General features: G+C 38.2%; 1 protein-coding gene across 2 annotated transcripts in view; it reads left to right on the top strand.

Annotated features, from left to right (window-relative positions):
- The window catches only part of DMD (dystrophin), a 907831-nt gene that overhangs the window by 524129 nt on the left and 361955 nt on the right, over window positions 1-21747 (top strand). For both annotated transcript variants that reach the window (XM_059827200.1, XM_059827195.1), the window contains 2 exons: window positions 9709-9810; window positions 15693-15801. In XM_059827200.1, coding sequence (XP_059683183.1) covers window positions 9709-9810; window positions 15693-15801 — 211 coding nt within the window. The remainder of the gene's footprint in view (window positions 1-9708; window positions 9811-15692; window positions 15802-21747) is intronic.

The following is a 21747-nucleotide window of genomic DNA, read 5'->3' as shown; positions in this document are numbered from 1 at the left end:
CTACCCCTGCTTCTGCTGCTGAAGCAAAATACTGGAGCAGTCTTTACCATTTCTTCCAGTAATATATGCCACTAACTATTGGAAGAAAAAATGCAGAAATATATCTTCATGAATATTCCTTTTAAATGATGTATTAAAGACTAATACCAGAAGATGGGCATATCTGAAAACATGCTACAAGCAACAAAACAATGTTCGAACAGTAAGAGATTTTTATTTTGATTTTTTTCTAATTTTCTTCTGTAGCCAGAAACTCCTCTGAAAATAATTCTTTATTTACTAAACTTGAAAAGAGAAGGAAAATTTGCATATAAGCCCTGACCTAAGAGAAAGAATAATAAGCAACCAAGAATTAGATGGTAAAATAAATAAATAAGTAAATGCCTCCCTCCCAAGTTAAATGATTTTTAATTCAGTTTATTGAATAGAACTGTCATTATTTGTGCAATGAGAGAGAATCACAAAATCACAGATTGATAGGATTTGGAAGGGACCTCTGGAGATCATCTAGTCCAACCCCCCTGCCAGAGCAGGTTCACCTACAGCAGGTTGCACAGGAATGCGTCCAGACAAGTTTTGAATATCTCCAGAGAAGGAGACTCCACAACCTCTCTGGGCAGTTTGTTCCAGTGCTCCTCAAGGAACGTGTGGACGAGGCATTGTGGGACATGGTTTAATGGGCATGGTGGTGTTAGTTGATGGTTGGACTTGATGATCTTACAGGTCTTTTCTAACCTTAGTGATTCTGTGATTCTACCCTCAAAGTCAAGAAGTTCCTCCTCATGTTCAGGTGGAACTTCCTATAACCAAGTTTGTGTCCGTTACCTCTCGTCCTGTCACTGAGCACCACTGAAAAAAGACTGGCCCCATCCTCTTGGCACCCACCCCTTAAGTATTTAGAAGCATTAATAAGATCCCCCCTCAGTCTTCTCTTCTCCAGACTAAAAAGACCCAAGTCCTGCAGCCTTTCCTCATAAGAAAGATGTTCCAGTCCCCTAATCATCTTTGTAGCCCTTTGCTGGACCATCTCCAGCAGTTACCTGTCCTTGAACCGGGGAGCCCAGAACTGGACACACTACTCCAGATGCGGCCTCACCATGAGGATAATCTCCCTCAACCTGCTTGGCACAGTCTTTTTGATGTACCCCAGGATGCCATTGGCCTTCTTGGCCACAAGGGCACATTGCTGGCTCATGGTCATCCTGTTGTCCACCAGGACTCCCAGGGCCCTTTCCACAGAGCTGCTCTCCAGCAGGTCAGCCCCTAACCTGTACTGATGCATGAGGTTATTCTGCCCCAAGTGCAGTACCCTACACTTGCCTTTGTTGAATTCCATGAGGTTCCTCTCTGCCCAACTCTCCAGCCTGTCCAGGTCATGCTGAATGGCAGCGCAGCTTTCCACTGTGTCCGCCACTCCTCCCAGTTTTGTGTCATCAGCAAACTTGCTGAGAGCAACCTCTATCCCTTCATCCAGGTCACTGATGAATATATTGAACAGGACTGGATCCAATACTGACCCCTGGGGAACACCACTTGTTGCAGTCCTTCAACTAGACTCTATGCCACAAATCACAACCCTCTGAGCTCTATCAGCCAGTTTTCAATCCACCCCACTGTCCATTCATCTAACTCACACCTCCTAAAGTTGCCTATGAGGATAATGTGGGAGACAGTGTCGAAAGCCTTGCTGAAGTCAAGGTAGACAACATCCACTGCCCTCCCCTCATCTATCAATCCAGTCATGCCATCATAGAATGCTACCATATTGGTCAGACATGACTTCCCCTTGGTGAATCCATCCATAATTATCACCAAATTTCACTTGCCAGTCGAGATGCTTATGGTGGTAGTCCATATCTGCTACTGTGTCAATGCAAGTAACTTTTCTTCCTCTTAAGCTGTTATCCTTCAGCAGCTAAAAGAGCACATAACTAGGAGAGAGCTTGTAAAATTATTGGGACTTCCCTTATTTTCTCACAAGAATTTATCATTATGTTTTTCTGCCAAATTTCCTTCTTCTGTGTCAGTTCTCCTGGGTTTGTTATTATGTCTTTTATATTACGCATTGGAACTAAGACAGGATCTGCAGTCTAGGTGGAACAGGAGCAGCTGTTTCATCCTGGTGTCCTGTTCAGCCTCAAAATAAAATATTCTGAATCATATCCAATCTCAAATAATTCTTCTTACTGGGCCTAACAGTCTAACTGGATGATTAACTGTGCTTTATTGGTATATGACCACCACAGCCAAATTCTTTTCATATGCTGTATCTGCAGGTCATGTTTTTACAGCTAATAATTTCATCTATCTTCAGTACCTCCAGGAAATTTTATTTTCAGGAGAGACAGCTGCAATGGATAGATACTGATGTCTCTGTGTGGGGGAAAAAATTACTATATTTCATCTCCTCTAGATGTATAGAGGAAGCTCACAAATTTCTGATAGCCAACAGGAAAATGTGCTTTGGAAAAAATATCCTTACACTCTGCAAAGTGGTGGGGATTGCTATTTCAGGCACTTTCTTTACATGGCTTAAATTTTGGGACCTTCTTAGTTCCATTTCATTGTGGAGGATTTCCTTTTTCTTTTTCTTTTCCTTTTCTTTCTTTCCCTTTTCCAGTACCAGGAATAAGAGATATTGCAGGGAGCAAAATGATGAAAAACACCATCAAATCTTAATAGAAGGGGTGTCTGAATATTTTACAATCTGCACAAAGGCTGCACTCATAGGTTTAGAAGTAGTTGTGAACTCCAAAATTGAATTGTTGCACTTTCAGAAGGAAGAGGTCCTTCATGTAGTGCTCTTTTCTGTGAAATAATTGTTTCTCCTCAAAAATACCTCAAAAATTATTCACATAGGTCAGGAGCTATAGTTGTATCAATTTTCCAGCCTCTCATTAAAATCAGATGACTGTCTTTTGCACACTTATTTTAAAAGCTGGATGAATCTCAGAATATTCTTCTCGCCATTAAGATAGCTTCTAACACTGCCTTGGGATTGTACTTTGGGTCTCACACATTCAAAACATCAGTGGTTTAAGGTAATGGAGGAAAGAATGGTTTTTTTACTTACTCATTAAAATGGCATTTTTAGAGGCAGGTGCATAAAATTGCTTGTCCATTAGTTACAGAATGTTTTTAGCAATAAAGCAGTTTTATACTAAGCTTCTACCTAGGCCACTAATGGAATGGTCTTTAAATTGAATTACTTGTATTTTTTGTTTTGTTTTGTTTTTCCGTAAAACCCTAAGATGGGAAGGTGAAGTTAAATTTTGTAACTTAGATGTTCACAGAGCATTTTCTTTCTATATAGAGATAAGTAAAATATTCAGGAAATTATCAAACCTTTTCATCTGTTTTGTAGAAAAGAACGGAGGTACAAGCTTGTCTCTCTTTGAATTTTATCAAGATTGATTAAAGTCTTTATTCAGGAAGTTTAAATACTGCAACTGCATTTTTCCCTGGTGGATTAGGTCCCATCTCAATATGGCCACAGAACTGTTAATAGCATGTCTTGGATGTATTCTAATAATATTGTATAAATATGTAAATTGAATACTGAGAATGCCATTGACTGTACTGTCTGACCTACCATAAGGACATGATGCTCGCTGTGGTGTAGCTGAACTTTGATGTATTTTAATTGTCTCCTCTGACCGTTCTTCTTTGTGATGGTTTAGCTTGTTAGTCTGCTCTATGAATGGGAATGTGCAGAGGTGAGTCAAAAGAGAAAATGAGGTCACTTATTTAGAACCAGAATTCTTGAAGATGGGAATATAGTCGCATTTTCTTTTATATCCACTTCCCTTTCTTTATTTGTGAGGAAAAAATAAGGCACTCAGAACCTCACCATATATTTATAGCTTTTTCCCTAAAATATCTGGGAATAGTAACCTGAAAGATAGGCATGAATATTTCAATGAATCTTGCTGGAACTTCTCATGTGCATGAACAAGAAAATCCACCTCAGAGAATTCTTGTTACAAGTTACACTCTCCCTCATCTAAAAGACAAGAAAAACGTAATTAAGTGTAATTTTCTGTTATCACGTGAAATATATATGGGGATTTATATCTGATTATTTAAAAAAAGTCTTTTTGAAATTAAAAGTCTCCAAACTATTTTAGATTTTACATTTAATATATTTGCTTGGTAAACATCACTGCCTTGTCTTGATAGTAAAGTGAATGGAAATTGCTTACTGCTTCTGTTTTCCCGTGAATAAATCTTCTTTAATCTTCTTTTAAGGTACTGTCTTGATAAAAAGAGGTCATGACTTTTAAAACAACTCACTGTATTAATTTCAAAGTTATATTATTTTTTTTATTTGAAGGTTGTAATTAAGTTTCCATTTTTGCATTGCACTTTACCATGAAGACACAGGTTTAATCGCCCTGAACTTCTCCTACTGTCCCTGCAGAAAATGTCCCATGGACATAATCTCATTGGGAAATGGATCCCAAAAGTTTTACCAGCGTTACCAGAGAAGGTGAATCAGTGCTTGTGATTCTTAATATCGACCAATACACAGTCTGAAATGCTGCAGATACTTTTATAGATAGTTGTCTGGGCCTCCTAGTGTATGTGCAGCATATGTCAAACACCCTGTCTGTGTCTGCTAGAATAGTTACCATCTCTTGAAATAACATGTGCCAAGCCATCAAACTTTCTCTGCCATTGGCGTACACACCAGAGGTTTAGTCAATATATTGGTTGCAGCCAGGGAATATGAATTTTCTAAGTTCTGAGCTATATCAACAGACTTTCATAGTGCAGATGGGGCTGTAGACAACTCCCTGCCACTTTTTCAGCCTGTAAATTTGTTCAGCAGGTTGAACTGACATGTTGCTGGAAATGCAGAAGCCAATATGGCTTATTCAGCAATAGGCTTTCATCAGTTCAGATGCACCATTTTAACACCACTGAAAATTCATAGATGGTACGTCATGGAAAAAAGGTGGCCTCTGTTTTGATTCTTGTTGTTTATACATGTTTGAGAAACAGCAGTTTCCAATGATGATGTATTTTAATTTGCCATATGTGTGAAAAGTTTAATTAGCATATTCATCACCCAGCCCAGAAGTAGCATTACGATTGCTTTCACAGGCAGTTCATAAATTGGGCAATTCCAGTAGAGTCAGCTCTGTCTCCCAGAGACAGTGCTGTGTCCTCCCCCAGCAAGCAAAGTGAGTGTGGCAGAGGAGTCAATGATCTTGAATCAGGACTTTTAAAAAGTTATGGCTTTGGTAGTCTCTAAAAACTGATGGACATGAGCACGGACAACTCCTATTAGCTTTAGTAGGAGCCTGACCTGTGCGATCAAGAGCAGACGCCAGGCCCTGCTCTGGAAGTATGCTCTTCTCCTGGATCCTGCACAGGCTAGATAATAACTGCGGTCTCTGTTGTGAGCAAACCATTGGAGGCCATGTTACGGTGGTTACCTTTTTGATCTCTTTGGGAACTGAATGATGGAGCAGTATCCTGAAACTACTCTCTTGCCTGTTGACCCATATTAATCGGATGTCACCTAGCAAATGGATTTGAAATTGCTGGAAACTTGCTCACTGGGCAGAATTTGTCAAGGGGCTATCCCATCAGGCAGAGGACTGGGCAAAGAGCACCCTCAAAGTTACTGTAGCAATTTAATGTCAGGAGTGCACTTATTTAAAATCATTTTGTGATGGCTTTCAATGATGTTGGAATTAATGTGCAACAATCAAAAAGTAGTTGCTGCTCTAACAAATGAGATATCTGTTAATTTCAGCGGTGTCCAAATGAATGACAAGATATTGAGCACCTCTTTTTCCTCTGGACTCTTATCTCTGTTCTTACTTCCACATAAATCTCAAATGAAGCATCGTGCTATATTGGATGGACTTGCACAATGCATTTCGGTTTAGGTCAAGGCCATTGATTTTTGAAAGATCAGACTACAAAAGATTAGTTCATGTAACTCCAGAAGGAATTGGTGATTTGAAAAAACTCCAGAAGGAACTGCTGATTTAGCAGCTAAATACATTATGTTTCTGTTACCTGGCTATGGAAAATTATACCTGTATTCTATCCATAAAGAACAAATACCTTTTGAATCCATAAAGAATACCTTTTCAAATGTTTATATAATATGTAGAAATGGGATATCTTCGTTTTTATGTGTTTTGTGTATACTAGTATTAGCATCAAATAATGACAATGAAAAGGATCGTGAAATGTTCTCTTCTGCAGAACGTGGAGTTGCATGGTACCATCAGTCGTTAATTCTGCTTTTTTTTTTCTTTTTCTCTTAATTTTAAAAGGGAAATTAGCCTATTTATATGTGTGTATATGGTAAACAATAATTCAAATTTCAGTATAGAAGCAAGAGTACAAATAAATACTCAGCATCCAAATTTTCTTACAGCTACAGGACTTAAGTAGTAACTCCTGTTATGAATGGTCCTTTTAACGAGTCTGGAGTGCCTTCCCTAGCCAGGTTCTTCTGGGGTTGCATTTTCAATTCCCGGTGGTGGAAGTTGGTTGTTACTCCTAACGGCTGTTGTTACAAACCTAGTCAGATCCGATACATTACAAAGCTTAAGGGAGCCTCCCGAAAGAGCCTCTGCTTTTCCTCAAGGCTGGAAAATGGTAAGGGGAAGTGCTGAAGATGACCTGGGAGGGACCAGTAAGTGCTCGTGCTCGCTCCATCCTCGTTACCGCGGCCGAGGCCCCGCAGGGCCGGCGGCTCCCTGTGGGCGGGAGCCATTGAAAGGCTCCCCTTGAGGGGCCTGCAAGGCAGGGCCCGGCAGCCTGGGCCCACCCCACTGCCCCGCCCGGAGCTGGGCAGCCGGGAGGTCCCAGGGCAGCCCTGGGCGTCGGGCACCTCCCTGGGGATGGGACGCGTGCCCGGCTCAGCGGCGCCCACGGCCGGGCAGGGCAGGGCGGTGCGGAGCTGGACATAAGCCCCGCTGCGGGGTGGCGGGGGCAGGGGCTGATGGCCCCGGGGGGCCTGACAAGGGGCCGTGGGCCGTGGGCAGGGTGAGGGGAGGCACGGAGGGGGGGCTGGGCAGGCGCAGTCAGGGCTGGGGGTGCCCTCCGGGCACCTTCCGCGCTGGCTACAGCCGGAAAGAAACTAATCTGTGTGCTCCCAAAGCGAAGCCCACTGAGTGGGGGAGATTGAGAGAGCCACGTCAAAGGCACATCCACACTGCAGGTTAAACCAGCAGTGTAGGCGCACCCGTAGTGATCCTGATATTCTTGGACTCTGTAACGTGTTTTTCCTGCTACAGAATTTTTTATGATACCTGGTGCTGTTGTAAAGTGACATAAGTATTTGAGACGTATAGAATAACACAACACAAAATACTGGCAAAATACTGCAGATGGCTTAGTTTAAAAAAACCCCCAAAACTAAACAAACAACTATTAAAATGCTTATTTTTTATCAAGATAGGCAGAAAATTGCCTTCTTCATTAACACTCCTTGATGATTATTTTTTCTTTGTGTGGTGAGTAGGGAAGTAGAAAGCTAGCCTAGTATTGACACAGGAAGAAAATAGGACTTTAATGAGAGTTTGATCAACAGGTTAATAAACTTCCACCCCACAATACCCCAGTTTTGCTGTGCATTGCTTTTCAGTGCTCATTCTCTATGAATCCTTACAGTTATATCTAATTAATATTGAAATGCATAATAAAAAGCCATTAAATGCAAACACATTTCAAATATCATTGCAAGAAATCAGATAAGCTTTAATTCACTTCATTTGCTATTGATAAACAATATTTGAAAAGAAAAATGGGAGATGATAGTGAATTTATCAACACTTTTTATTTTTACTGATTGTCCATCAAGTTTTGCAAGTAAAATTTCAGGCAGCAGTGTAGACATGTTTTCTATGTTGAATTGAAACAGAGGAGCAAAATGGGCCCTTTCTGAGACTTAAAATGACATAGGTTTCAACAAGTTTATTGCAGAGCAAAAAATAGCAGATTTCTGCCAATGAAATGATGTGTCGGATCAGATAGTGACAAGTGTGGCATACAATCCTGTCTGCTGTCACACTAATGATAACTAAGATTGTGGGCAGAAAATCAAGTTGGAGAGTCAGTGGATAGTCTGCAATATTGGTTAGGACAAAGTAATCAAGCTATAAAATAGGTGGAAAAAGAGTGGAGAGAGGAAAACAAAAACAAACCAACCAGTTAATTTTAATATCTCAAATAATTCTGGGATTTTTGTTCGTTTTTTGTTTGTTTGGGGTTTTTTTTCTTATATTACTTGAAAAATGAAAACAATATGAAGCTTGGAACTCCAGATGTAGTTTATCTTTTCTTTTACACTTTTCAGTGATTTTTTTTTTTTTTTTTTGCTTTTAATTATCTAGATGTAGTGCTTCACCCATTGTTTATTTGGTCAGTGACTGACGAAATGAAGCTGCTGTATGTTGGGAAGGGTTTCTTGGAGTTGCCTTATGTTAGCACATGAATTACACCTTTCCAGATTAAAAAAGAAAGTTGCTAGAGAATATGCTGTTGCTAATTCAGTAAGATGTCATTGCTAACGGTAGGTGCCTCCCCGTACCTTTAGAAACTGTTACTACTGCTGTGCTTTTGCTTTTAATTCATTAGTATAAATGTTTTACTAGATAAGTACTGATTTACTGCTAGTAATAGTAGTTTTCTACTAATATTTTTAATCTTCCTAAATTCAGTATCACTGTTGCATCTCATGATACAGTTTTAATGCCATGTACTTATATGAACAAAAGGACTGTTGTGGTTTAACCCCAGCTGGCAACTAAGCACCACACACCAAGATGGGATGTGGAGAGAATCAGAAAAGTAAAAGTGAGGAAACTGTAGGTTGAGATGAAGACAGTTTAATAGGTAAAGCAAAAGCCACACGTGCACACAAAGCAAAACAAGGAATTCATTCATTCGCTACTTCCCATCGGCAGGCAGGTGTTCAGCTATCTCCAGGAAAGCAGGGCTCCATCACGCGTAACGGTTACTTGGGAAGACAAACCCCATCACTCCGAATGTTCCCCCCCGTCCTTCTTCTTCCCCCAGCTTTACATTGCTGAGCATGACGTCGTATGGTATGGAATATCCCTTTGGTCAGTTGGGGTCAGCTGTCCCAGCTGTGTCCCCTCCCAACTTCTTGTGCACCCCCAGCCTACTCGCTGGTGGGGCGGTGTGAGAAGCAGAAAAGGCCCTGACTCTGTGTAAGCACTGCTCAGCAGTAACTAAAACATTCCTGTGTATCAACACTTTTTCCAGCACAAATCCAAAACATAGCCCCATACTAGCCACTATGAAGAAAATTAACTCTACCCCAGCCAAAACCAGCACACCAGTGCAGTTTTAATTTGCTGGTAATGTAAAACAGACAAAAGTACAGAGCCACTTAAATGAGATTTCTCATACCTGTCTTTCTAGTCTGAATTTGTGTTAGCTTTGTAATCGTTTTATTGAAACCTTCAGGATGAAGGGACCTATTACTGTTTATTTTGCTAGAATTACTCCTTTCCATCCCTCTTTGCTTTTGTTTTCTCTGATGACCCTCTTTGTCCTTTCTTAGCTGCTACGATATATAAATTTTCCCAGAAACCAGTCCTGAGCAGAAACTAATCTACTGGTTGTTTACAGCTTCCCATGGAACTTTAGGACTTTTTAGTCTTATAGCTTATGCTACGGTTAATCTACACTGCATGTGTTTTTGTTTTTCAGGAAACTGAAGCAGCAGTGCAGGCTAAACAGCCGAATGTGGAAGAGGTTTTGTCTAAAGGGTGTCATTTATATAAGGAAAAACCAGCCACTCATCCAGTAAAGGTAATGAAGCAACCCTTAGCAATATCCATTACTGTGTAATGGCTTATGCTTCCCCTGTTGTACACTTGTCCTTGATGTGCTCTGTTTAAAATCAATGAAAGAACTTGGCAAATGGCATTTGTTCTGTTCTGTGATGGCATAGCCAGGAAAAATGTAATATTCCAAGCTAGAAATTTTTTGCATATTTTGATGGGAATATTGTTTTTGACATTAAGGTTGCTCTCCCTCTTCAAGAGCAATCCACATTGAAAGCAAATGTAATATTTAGTGCCAAATTAATGACATCATAAAACGTGTTTTTAAGCTCCCTTATTTTGAATTTTGCTTTCAGAAATTTTTTCAATTAAAAAAAATGAACATGTTTCCTAGAAAAGGTAAGAGTGAAGTAATAAAGAGGGCCCTTTGCTTTAAAATTTTTCCATTGTGAAGGAAAGAAGACATGGTAATATAGAACTTTCCCACTCAGTTTCCCTGTCAAAATTTATGTAGAATGACTGACGTGATTCTGTTTTGGAGCAGAAGATACATTGTTAAGAAGGCTAATGCCTTCCAACATTTCTCTTTTAGAAAAATGTGCTATAGAATCATTTTCCCCAGCTTAGGAATCTGTTTGAAGGGGATATTTTACACTCAGTTTCCTAAAGACTGTGTAGAACTTCATTGAGACTAGAGTATCATTTTCTATACTGTAGAATCTTGAAGCAGAAATTAACCAGCAAACAGCCTCCCATGTGTGGTTCAGCTACTTTTGGAGTGGGAGACCAAACTAGTAAAGTCACCACCATATCAAGCAGAGCTTGATCTGTTTTCTGGTATTATAACTGCTAATAAAGTATTTGTGAACATGATGATTAAGAGTTCCCAGAAACTATAATAGTGGCTCATTACTTACAGTAAGTATCTGTTGCAATTGCTTCTGACTGGGCAGAGATAGTAAACTTTGTCTTTGTATTTAGAGCTTTTCCAAACCTACAGTACTCAATAACCTCATTTTACAGAAAAAGGTCTCCTCACAAAGTTAGGGTGTCTGTAGGTGACCTCTACAGGAAATTTCTTGGTTTTCCATCTCTATTTAGTCACTATACTTGGAGTATTATTTTCCTACTTTTACAAAATTTCCTCTAAATTACTTACAAATCCCACCAGCAGATCTCCATTCACAGGAGCACATGAATGCACTTATCTCCTTTGGAGATTAATACATATTTAAGAATTATTTGGTTTCGTTTCTTCTTTCCTGAACAGAAATCTTTAAGAGTTGTTTTCCCCTCTGGTGTCTATGCTTTTTTTAATGATCAGTTCTCCTAAACAGTGATAAGACACTAAAAGAGGCAAACTCAAGGTGACTGAAAAGTAGCATGATAATGAGAGCGGGCAGAAACAAAGCTTTTGACTCTGTTGGGCGTTTTCCTTGGCTAATACAATGCTATTACTGTTGGGAACTGAAACATGTCATCTGCACACTGAATGGATGATGGAACAAAAATCACTCTGCAATAACTGCATTTACTCATTTTGTATTACTTCAGTTGCAGTCTTAAGGAATCTGACTCCACATTTTAACAAGCAAAGCATTGAAACAACAAAAAGCTAGAGGTTTTGGCTTTCTAGATTTTTGTAATTGCATATAAAGAATTGCAGAATGAATGATGACATTTTCAAGGAGAAGAACTAGTACTTGTTTTATGTACCACTGACAGAAGTATAAATGGTGTGAAATGATTCTGTTTAGGCCAAACTTCTGACATAGAAGTGTACTCTGTGTCTATTTCTTTTAAGTGTTCACATCAAAGACACTGAAAACTGCCAATTTCTACCAGATTTACTGGAACATAATAACTCTTTAAATAAAGATTATGATGTTCCTTGAGTTGTAGTTTTGACAATGATATTATAAAATGTGTCTGTGAGGAAATTAGTAACTACTTGTGGAGTAGTGAGTATTTCATTTCTAGTCCCTCTTTAATTGCGTTTTACTTTTTTCATTACATTCTGTAGTTCAGTTAATTGAATGACCTGTGAAGTTAATTTCTGATTCACTGTCTGTCTTGTAAAATAAGTCATAAAACAGTGAATATAAACTGTCAGGGCTGTTGAATTGCTTTCTTGATGATGTAGGTTTCCTTAAGCTTCCACCCATTTATACTGGGTTGATCTTCTGTCAGCATTCTTCATGAGTAGCTTCCAGCACTGTCTGCTATTTATATGTTCCAATATAGACTTTTCAGCAAATATCAAAATCATTTTCTACACAAAAAGTATTTTGTGGAAGCAGAAATAATTTGTACTCAGCTTAAGGTGTTTTTGAAAAGATATTAGCAAGGTTACAAAGTTAAGCACTCAAAACTTTAGAAAATTCTTGAATTAAAGCTGCTGTCGTGGCCTTGGATTAGGCTGAACCCTGCCTAATTCAGTACAGGATATGGATAGCACTCACAGTGCAAGCAGCAGTTCAGTACTTAGGCTCATTCTCCTTGTTTAGTTTGTGGCACAGAAAAAAAGATAGAATTATATGGCCTCTTTAAAAGCATTAATTACTTACATAGCATTGCTTGACAACATTCTAGATTATTTAGTTCTCTGAGGCACCTTTGTCTTAGCTTCATTTTTTTCTCTCTGATTTCCTTAATTCACCACAAATCCTTCCCATTCTTTTCAATAAATTAAGTAGAGGTCCTATAGACTCATTCAAATCGTAAGCCTCTCCTGTGCTGGAAAACAGTATGTGTCAAAGAATTAAAGATATTGGTGAAATTATGTGCATTGTATCTGAATTAATGTTCATAGTGATGTTATTCTGGCATTTTCTGATGTTTAGCTGTTTATCTTTGCAGCCTTTACAATATACTCTCATTATAGTGTTTTGAATGTAAACTAAATCCCACAGATTTATATTGACACATACTTAATCTTATCTCATGGTTATGTCACTGAAATAAGTATATTTTCACACCTTCACTAAGCATACTAAAAGTGCTGATATTGGAATTTTGCAGTGCAGGACTGTAAAAATATTTTTGTTGGCAAATGAAATCCTGGATATATGCTGATTCAAGAGTTGAGAATGGAATGAGATGTGTGATCCTTTAAGCACTAGCACTTTAATGATCAGACCTATTCACTTTTATAAAATGGATTTCATGCCTTTGAAATGCATTTCTGTAAAGCTTTTGCAGGTGGGGGAGGGAGAGGTTACTGCTGGTGACAGTGGCAATAGAAAGAGCGTAAGCCCCAATCTCATGATTAACAGCACTTAAACAGAACAGTTTATTCAGGAAAGGATTTCTGTGGCAGTGGAAGATCTGTAGTTCCCTTGCCATAGCACTCGATTTGTCCTTTCCCGTGCTGGGTGAGAGAGTAAGTCATGGGGAACTCATTTTCATTGTCCTCAGTCTTGCATTTGAAAGACTACATAATTTCTCTCTCTAAATACTCCTATCTAGTTTTAGTGCTGTCAGTGAGATTAGTTCATGTATGAATGTTAACCTCATTTAAATTGCACCGGTGCTGACTTTTAAAGGAAATCAGTAAATCAATAGAAGTGTTCCTCAATGCAACGTATTTTGATGATCATACTTGTCACCAAAGCTCTAGAGTTGCAATTACTGCAAAATTGTTGTGCTCAAAGAAGTTAACTTTTTAATGCATGCATGCTAATTTATGGCAGATGAAAGATTGGATCAAACCATAATTCTGATAGAAGAGTTTAGAACTAGCTACTCTTTTATTAATGGCATAGATGTTACCTCAGACAACCCTCTCTAATGTCTGTGGTGGGCTCATTTTATATTTTGTCATTGCTGGAAAGAAATCCCTGGCTCACATCCACATGAATGATTAAGCAGCTACTCATAGTGAGGACCAATATTATATTTATAACATCCATATCTACTTCCTGAGTTACTGTGAATATATTGTAAAATGAAGCCAGACTTTGATAGTGTAATCTCTCCAGCTTTTCTTGTTAAGGACTCTCTGCATGCTCTGCTACAATTGAATGAATAGATATTGGAGCAGTCCTTCATATTTTAAGCTCTGGAAGTAGGTTCTTGGGCTACAACAGCAGAAAAAGAGGAACTTTAAAATCTGCCCTAAAATGTGTCCAAAGTGTGTGTTTCTGTGTGTCCGTAATCCACACAGAAATAAGACATATGCATGATTTTGAATCATCCTATGATAAGTTGCATTTATCATGCATACCTGATTGCTTTTTCTGCCTACTCCTCATAGTCTATTACCAAGGAGAATCTCTAATATTCCTGACTTTTTATTTTATTTTTAATGCAGTTTTTAAACTGCTTTTAAAGATAAAAAGTTGGTTTATTCCATAATGCAGAGTTGTATCCTTTCTCTCCTGCCCTATCAAAAAGCATTTATACAAAAGTCTGTCGAGAGTTTATAGCAGGTAATATTCTGGCCTCCACTGGTGTCAGATATAAGAGAACTTTGCAGGTTTAGTGTATTTATGGCAAAGCTTAAGGCAAATTCTGGAAACACTCCCCTAAGCGTTTCGAGAATATAAATATGTTTATATAACTATAAATATAAAATTGTGCTACCTCAATGTCTGGGGGTGTGTGCACACTTCAATTTAATGAGTATTGTTCCCTATCCCTCTCCTATTGACCCCTGTCGTCTTAAACTCTAGGTAATTAAAGTACCGTTCTTAATAGGCATCCTGTTTCCATCACTGCTGGATTGTGATTTAGACTATATATCTAACTGTGAATTGAACACAAGAATACTAAAAGCATTCCTGAGCGGCACTGGTACTCTCTGCTGCTTTTTGTAGCAGACAATCAGGGAGCAGCTTAAAAAAGAAAGGCAGTCTTCATTTTAAGAGTTTAGAGATGCCAGCATAGAATTAGCAATGCTTCATCTTTCTTTACAGTCCTTAAAGCAAGGAAGAAAGAGGGGTAGAAACAACATCCTCAAGTCAAAATGTCTCTCAGGGTTATTTGAGGACTGGTGTAATTCACACTCCAGACTTTCGCTTAGGTTTTGTTTAAAAGTAACACTTTAGCCATTACTGGTCGGGACTGTGTGCCCACACACTGAAGTTTATGACTCCCTGAAGACTCCTAAGACTTTCTTCTTACTTTTTTTTTCTTTTAATAGCTGGAAGAATGTGTTCTGCATTTGATATTACAAATTGCAGAGGTTTTACTGACAAGTTTTTTTTAATACATAATTCACCTTTCTATTTTAATTAAAAAAATTAGCATCTCAGGTTCATGGTGATAAAAAACCCCAACTCTCTACAGTATATTAAAGAAGAAGTCATCCTATGATGTTCCCTAAAAAGGTGTAAAGGCCTGTCAACCAGGGAGCAGGGCAAGCCAGTGCTCCCTGGCAGCAGGGTGGGATGGGGGCTCCCCACTGGGCTGCAGGACAGGGTCTCACCAGCCAGGGCCCCCCCTGCCACCCCCAGCCAAGAAGCAGGGCAGGTTGGGGGGCTGCCCCTGGGTGGGGGTCAGGATTAGGCCAGGTGAGAGGAACCAGGGTCAAACACAGCTCCAGGTGGCTGGGCAGGGCCATGGGGATGGGAATGGGCTGAGGTTGGTCCAGGAAGTCAATCTGTGGTCAGGGTCAGGCAGCTGCGCTGGCTTTAAGCTGGCCCTGAGCTTCAGCAGCCAAACTTTGAGGAGGAAAGATGCTTTCAGGACCCTGACACCATGAAGCTCTTTTGCACCCCAACTGGGAAGGATATTACTCATCCCTCTCTCCCTTTTGTGAAAATTAATTGCTGTTTCTACCTTTCTGTTTGTTTTTTTTTTAATTCAGGTGGTCCATCAGATAGAGGGGAAAAAAAAGTTAAATTAATTTATTTTACATTTATTTACATTATTATAAATTTAATATGTTGTTATTTTCTATTTTAGAAAAAATTAGAAGACTTGAATGCTGACTGGAAGGCAATAAACCACTTAATTCAACAACTAAAGGAAAAGCCAGCATTAGCAGCATTTGGCCTTTTCTCTTCAGGTGTCTGTAAGTGTTTCAGTATATATATCTTTTGAAATTAATTACAAATCACACAGTTGAAATGAAAATGTCTGGAGACAGTCTAAATTCATTCTGCATCCTTACAAATTTTAGCTTTAGCTTGTAAACGGGAGGTGTGCTAGTGTAGCATTCAACTTGGTTTTTTTATTGTTTCCTTTCTATTTTGCGTAATGTGTCCCAGAAGACAAATTAGATTATGGATTTGATGAAAAGATTGCAGCATGCTTTTCAAATTATTACTGCTTCAAAGTCTTGTTTCTTTATTCTATGAAGAGATGAGATGAGATTTTGATTTTCTACATATATTCATGGAGGAAATACTATGACGGGAGAAGAATGATTTAAATTAAAAGATTATAATGTTGCAGGTCAAGTGGGTGTAAATTGGTCACAGAATGAAATTCTGAAATTACTTTTTGTGATAGGGCAATGAACTGAGACTGTTTCAAGACAAAGCTTGTGTATTCATAGAAAAGGTTGTATGACAACACGGTAAGAGTAATTCTGCAGTTAATCATTAAGTCTGTGATACACATCTCTGCGTGTCTTGAGTTCATGAATCCACAAGAAGAGACATGATCTCCATTTAATTTAAATTATTTGGGCAATATTTGTATCAGATTCTTCTCATATCTCTTTGCACCTGCTGGTTCCCTACAAGGATTACAAACTCATTTTTATCTCTTTGATAAATGGATTTTATTTCCCACTGTTTTCCTTTGAAATGTAGTGATTAAGTATGGGTGGAAAAGAAATACATAATGGAAGCACTGGGTTAAATCTGAGTTTCTAAAGTCTCTAAGATTCTTTACTTGATATTGAACTATGTCAGTTGCTTGGATGAAGAATGTTACTCACCCGTACAATTTGGAAAGCTGATCATCAGGTGTGGGAGCAGAAAGAAATTCCCCCCCCCCCGCCCCCAATTGCCTGTAACTCAGGCTATGATACAGCTACTGTAGTCACCTGGGATTTGATTACTTGTAGGATGTTGATCCCTCTTGCTTTTAACATGTTTTAATGGGTAGCATACAAGAAAAGCTGAAATCGGAGAATTTTCTACCTTCTACTAGTAACTCTCTAGGACAGCAAAGCAGAAAAATCTTTTTTCAGAGAAGTAAATAATTGTACCCTATAGATAGAATCCAGAATATTCAGTACCAGACGACAGTCCAGCTTCTGTCAGAATAGGATATATCAATGCAAGCAAAGCAGATATCTTGTTTATGACATGTTGAATCTTACTAAATAGGAACTATCATCTAGTTTTAGTCATTTAGAAATGCTGTGGTTCCATCGCCAATCATTTCAATTTTCTAAAAAGGGCTAAATACCACTAGTATTTTTTAAAATTTGTAGTACAGCAGCATCCTTGCTTTACAGGATTCTGTTCTAAGGCATGCTATAAAAATTACTGTAATGACATGGGGGAACTGAAGGAGATGCGTAATCATTTTTTGCTGTGCTGGGTCACTAAACTTGCTGTGTCATAACCTGCTGACATGCAAAACTGTCAGATTCCAGGGGGAGGAAGTGTTGGCGAGTTGTGTATTTGCTGTTACAAAGAAAATAGTAATAATGGAACAAGAGAGAGAACACAGAGTAGTAGTGCAATAGATTCCTATTTTAACTCATCTTTAGCTGAAGAATTGCGAAATTACTCATTTACCTTAGTAGTCAGAGCCTACATCTTGAATTAACATTTCTGAGATTCAGCAGATGGAGTTATACATGCAGAAAATGAAAGCATTGGTGTTCTCTAAAGTATTAAGCAGGAAGATTGATTTCCTTTCTATTGCCAAGAGCACTTAAAATCTGAACCTGTGCTTGTAACACTAATTCATAATTTTTCTTTATTTGAGTCAGTTTACTGCAATCACATCATTATAAATGTATCACCATAGAACTGTAGAGTTCAGAAGGGACCAGGGGATACATCTATTCCTCTTGCTCAAACCACAGCTGATTAGCACAGGTTGCTCAGGGTCATGTCCAGTCAGGTTTTGAATATCTCCAAGGACAGAGACTCCATAACCTCTCTGGGCAACCTGTTCGAGTGTTGAACCACTCTCACAGTAAAAAAAAAAAGTTTCTTCTTCTTTTTAAATAGAATTTATAGTATTTCAATTTTTGCATGGTGCCTCTCATCCTGTCACTGGGCATCACAAAGAGAATCTGGCTCTGTCTTCTTTACTCCACCCATTAGATGTTTACACACATGGGTATGATCCCCCTGAGCCTTCTCTTCTGTAGGCCAAGACAGCAGATGACTGCAAAGATAGAAAGTGGTATGTGTTATTAAAGTATTTTTGTATTTTATTTTTTAAAAAAAAAAAAAGGGGGGAAAAATACATTGAATGTCATGGGTTTTGTCATGCTATGCTGTAAGTTCTGTAGTTATTTTAACTGCTTATGTTATAAACATTGTTATGGACTTACTTGCTCTGTGCCGCTGATTCTCATGAACCATGCGTTGATATGCATAGAGACTCAAACTGGCTATGGGAAAGCTAGCTCTAACCAAGCCTCCCAAAGTCTAAACAATCTCATTAAACGTCATTTTGAAAGAAAGATGCACAAAATTATTTTGCAAGGACTCTGTGAAACAATGGCAGTATGTCGTGTTGATAATTACTCGCTTCCTGATTCTATAGAGATTTCTGTGGACATGAGAACTTAATAATGTTGACATCTGTGTTTGAGACCAGGGAATGAAGATGTAATTGGCTAATCTCTACTGCCCGGTCAGGTATCATTTGGTCTAGTCTGGCTACAAGAACTCAGCCAGAGGATCTTACTAAATATACCCTCTGGTGGCTGTAACGGAGGTAAAGGATCATGTTCGTAATTATTTCTAGGTCTGTGTATTATAGTTTCTTCTGCAGAAAAGCACTAAAAAAAAGTTCTTAATATCCCACCAGTCAGTACGCCCTTGGGCATAATGAACAAGAACTACTTTTCCAGCTTGAAAAATGTACTTAGCTGAAGGGTACGTCTAAAACCTTAGCAAAGATTGACTTCCAAGACAAGATGATTCAGAAGGGAAATCACACTTGCTATCTGTACATGACATGATAACGTGAAATTGTGTGAATGTCTCTATACAAATACCTTGATGCATTGCTTAGCCAGCAGTTTGAAAACATTTTAAGCAGAAAGAAATGGCAGTTTTGGAATGTGCTTTTACATGAGGGACAGATTTTAAAAGTATCGTTAGCATTCATATGACTTCTTTTGTACTGAAGTGCTACCACTGTATTTAGTTAATAAGTTAGGTAAAGTTATATAGTGCTTTGTAAACCCATATGAATACATTGTGGGGTGGGAGGCATTCCTGACTTTGGTCCTGAGGAAGATATTTTCCATTATTTGCCTTCATTCAAGTAAGATATTAGGGGAAAATTTTGGCCACTTTCATTTAGAGCTATACTTGAAAATACAATTCCTTAAAAAGGATATATATTTATTTTCAATCATGCTATGCTTGAAGTTAGTGAAACTTCAAATAACCGCGAATGAATACAGCTGAAAATGCTTTGTCAACCTGTTTTACATTTTGCATGTACAGCTAATAAAACTGTGAGTGGTACATTATATTGGTACTCTCGCAGTTTGTTTAACTTACTCAGTGAATAGTACTTTGTGTACAATCAATTTCATTTTTTCCCCTGAAGTTTTACACCAGTTTTTGTCTTTTTGTATGAAATGCCTAGTCAAGTGAAACAGAAAAATGTATGACTGTGAAATGAAGAAAAATGTAGAGTGAGAGTTAGTGTCAATTACAATGGTGAAATTATTTCCGAAATTAAGTAGAACTTGTCCCTTTAAACTTTACAGGTTATCAGTCTTATTTTGGAGCATTGTTTGTAGCAGGTCTAAAAAAAGATAAAGAAAAAATAATTGCTTTTGTTTTACAAACTGTAGCAGAGTTAGAGATACATTTGACAGAAAGGCTTTATATGCATTGTTAGTTATTGTGTATTTAATACAAAGAATTTGAAGAAAGCTGAAACTCTATCACCAGAACTTATATCACTAGCCATCAGCTTTAGGTATCTTTCTTCAAATGCATACAATCAAAGCTCTTCTGTGCTTTCAGTATAATTTGCTTTGGGAGTAGGAGCCTGAGGCTACAGGCACAGAGCCACAGACTGGGCTTCTATATATAGGGGAAGGTGGCTTTTCAGGATTTAGAATGAATAAGAGAGAATGGGAGAGGAGTGATGTATCAAGCTGAGTCCATTAGAAGCAAGTTTTAATGGGAGGATTGTGAGCTGCATTAACTTCACCAGCTGATTTAGCTGAAAGAGAACTCATCACCTATTAGCCCATATATTCAGATGGGGTGTACAAAAAAGATTCACAGCAGTCACCTTCAGATTTTTCTAACACCTTGAGTTTTGGGGTTTGAATTGAAACAATGATATTTGTGAATCTGGAGAAACTAGTGACAACAGAATTTCATTTGCTTGTCCTTTGGTATTTTAGTTGAAGGAGTGCATCCTAAGGTATGTCTCCTTCTGATCGGCAAAGTTTAGTTTGCCTCATATTTCTCCATGAAACAAGTCCCCACTTGGGCTAGGCATGCTGCTTTGTTCTAGGCTTATAAGATCTTACAAAACAGTTCTTGAAAATGTCACTAATGTTACTACCTGAGTATATGTACCGCTGTGGCTTAATACAGTTGAAATTCATATGCACTGCTTGGAATGTAATATAACATAAGAAACATGTGCTGGTGCTACTAAAAATATATGATTCCTGAGACTGTAGGTTTTTGAGGAAAATTAGCAGCAAATGAAAGCATGTGTGTGAAAATACATACCTCGATAAAATAACGTAAGGTTTAAAACTAAAATCCAATGACCTCAGAAGCCGAAAGTGCTTCTGTAGTGCTAGTGTCTGTATTTTATGCATCTGGAATTTTCTTTTATTTTCATATTAAGTGCATAGTTGAGTGATCTATTATTCTATATTGGTTAGTTCTAAGATAGAGAGATGTGCAGATTGGACATAGCAGTATCCTGCATTACGAAGACTGCCTTGGTATGATACTTGGTTTAATATTTTCAGTGGGGATGAAGGATTCTTTGTTTTTGAAACTATAACTGTTGAAATATATTCATTCCATGGATTTCAGAGCTGGATCATGTAATGTCCCACTGCCTCTTTAAAAACAAACAAACCATTTGTTTTTAAGAGATATTCAAGAGACAATGACAAAAATGTAAGCAACAAAATGACAACAACTAGCTTTGGGCAAAAAATGCATAATAGATACTATTTTCTTTTTTGTAGCATTTCATAGCTAATGTGCTCTGAAGCAGTCATTATTCATATATTATGCACAGTGCTTGAGTGAACACATATGCTGTAGTTCAGAACAGTGTTTCTCAGAATTTCCAAATGCTAGTCTTAAAAATCCTTGTGTATTTCATTATGTGCACCTGAAAAAATAACAATATGTGTATTCAGAGGGTAAATTAAAAACAAATGTGCAAATCAGATATTAGAGTGTCTGTATTGTTTATAGCAGCTGGCATAGTATAATTGAGACCAAGAATACTCAGAATAATTTCTTGGGAAAGACTGAACAATCTGGGGACGTGTGCGTCTACAGTGTTTTCAATACTAATGCAAACATGTGTTGATATTTAAATATACATTGCGCATAACTTTCACCATTTAAAAGAACTGTGCTATCAGCTGTTAAAATGCTTGTGTGGGGAGCATGGTAGATATTTAATTTTGCAGAACCATTCTCCACAGAGTTGAACAGCTAAAAATCCACAGTGTGCATCTGTTGTGACAAGTAGTTCTACACTGAATTAGAAGGCAACGCTACTGCCAGTAATCCATTTAGTTACAGCAGTAAAGAAGACGTCTAGCATGGGAGTTGTAACAGAGAGAAATATTATTTCCAATAATGGC

This window comes from Gavia stellata, chromosome 1 (assembly GCF_030936135.1).
Source record: "Gavia stellata isolate bGavSte3 chromosome 1, bGavSte3.hap2, whole genome shotgun sequence".
NCBI lineage: Eukaryota > Metazoa > Chordata > Aves > Gaviiformes > Gaviidae > Gavia > Gavia stellata.
This window is presented reverse-complemented; position numbering and strand designations above follow the sequence as displayed.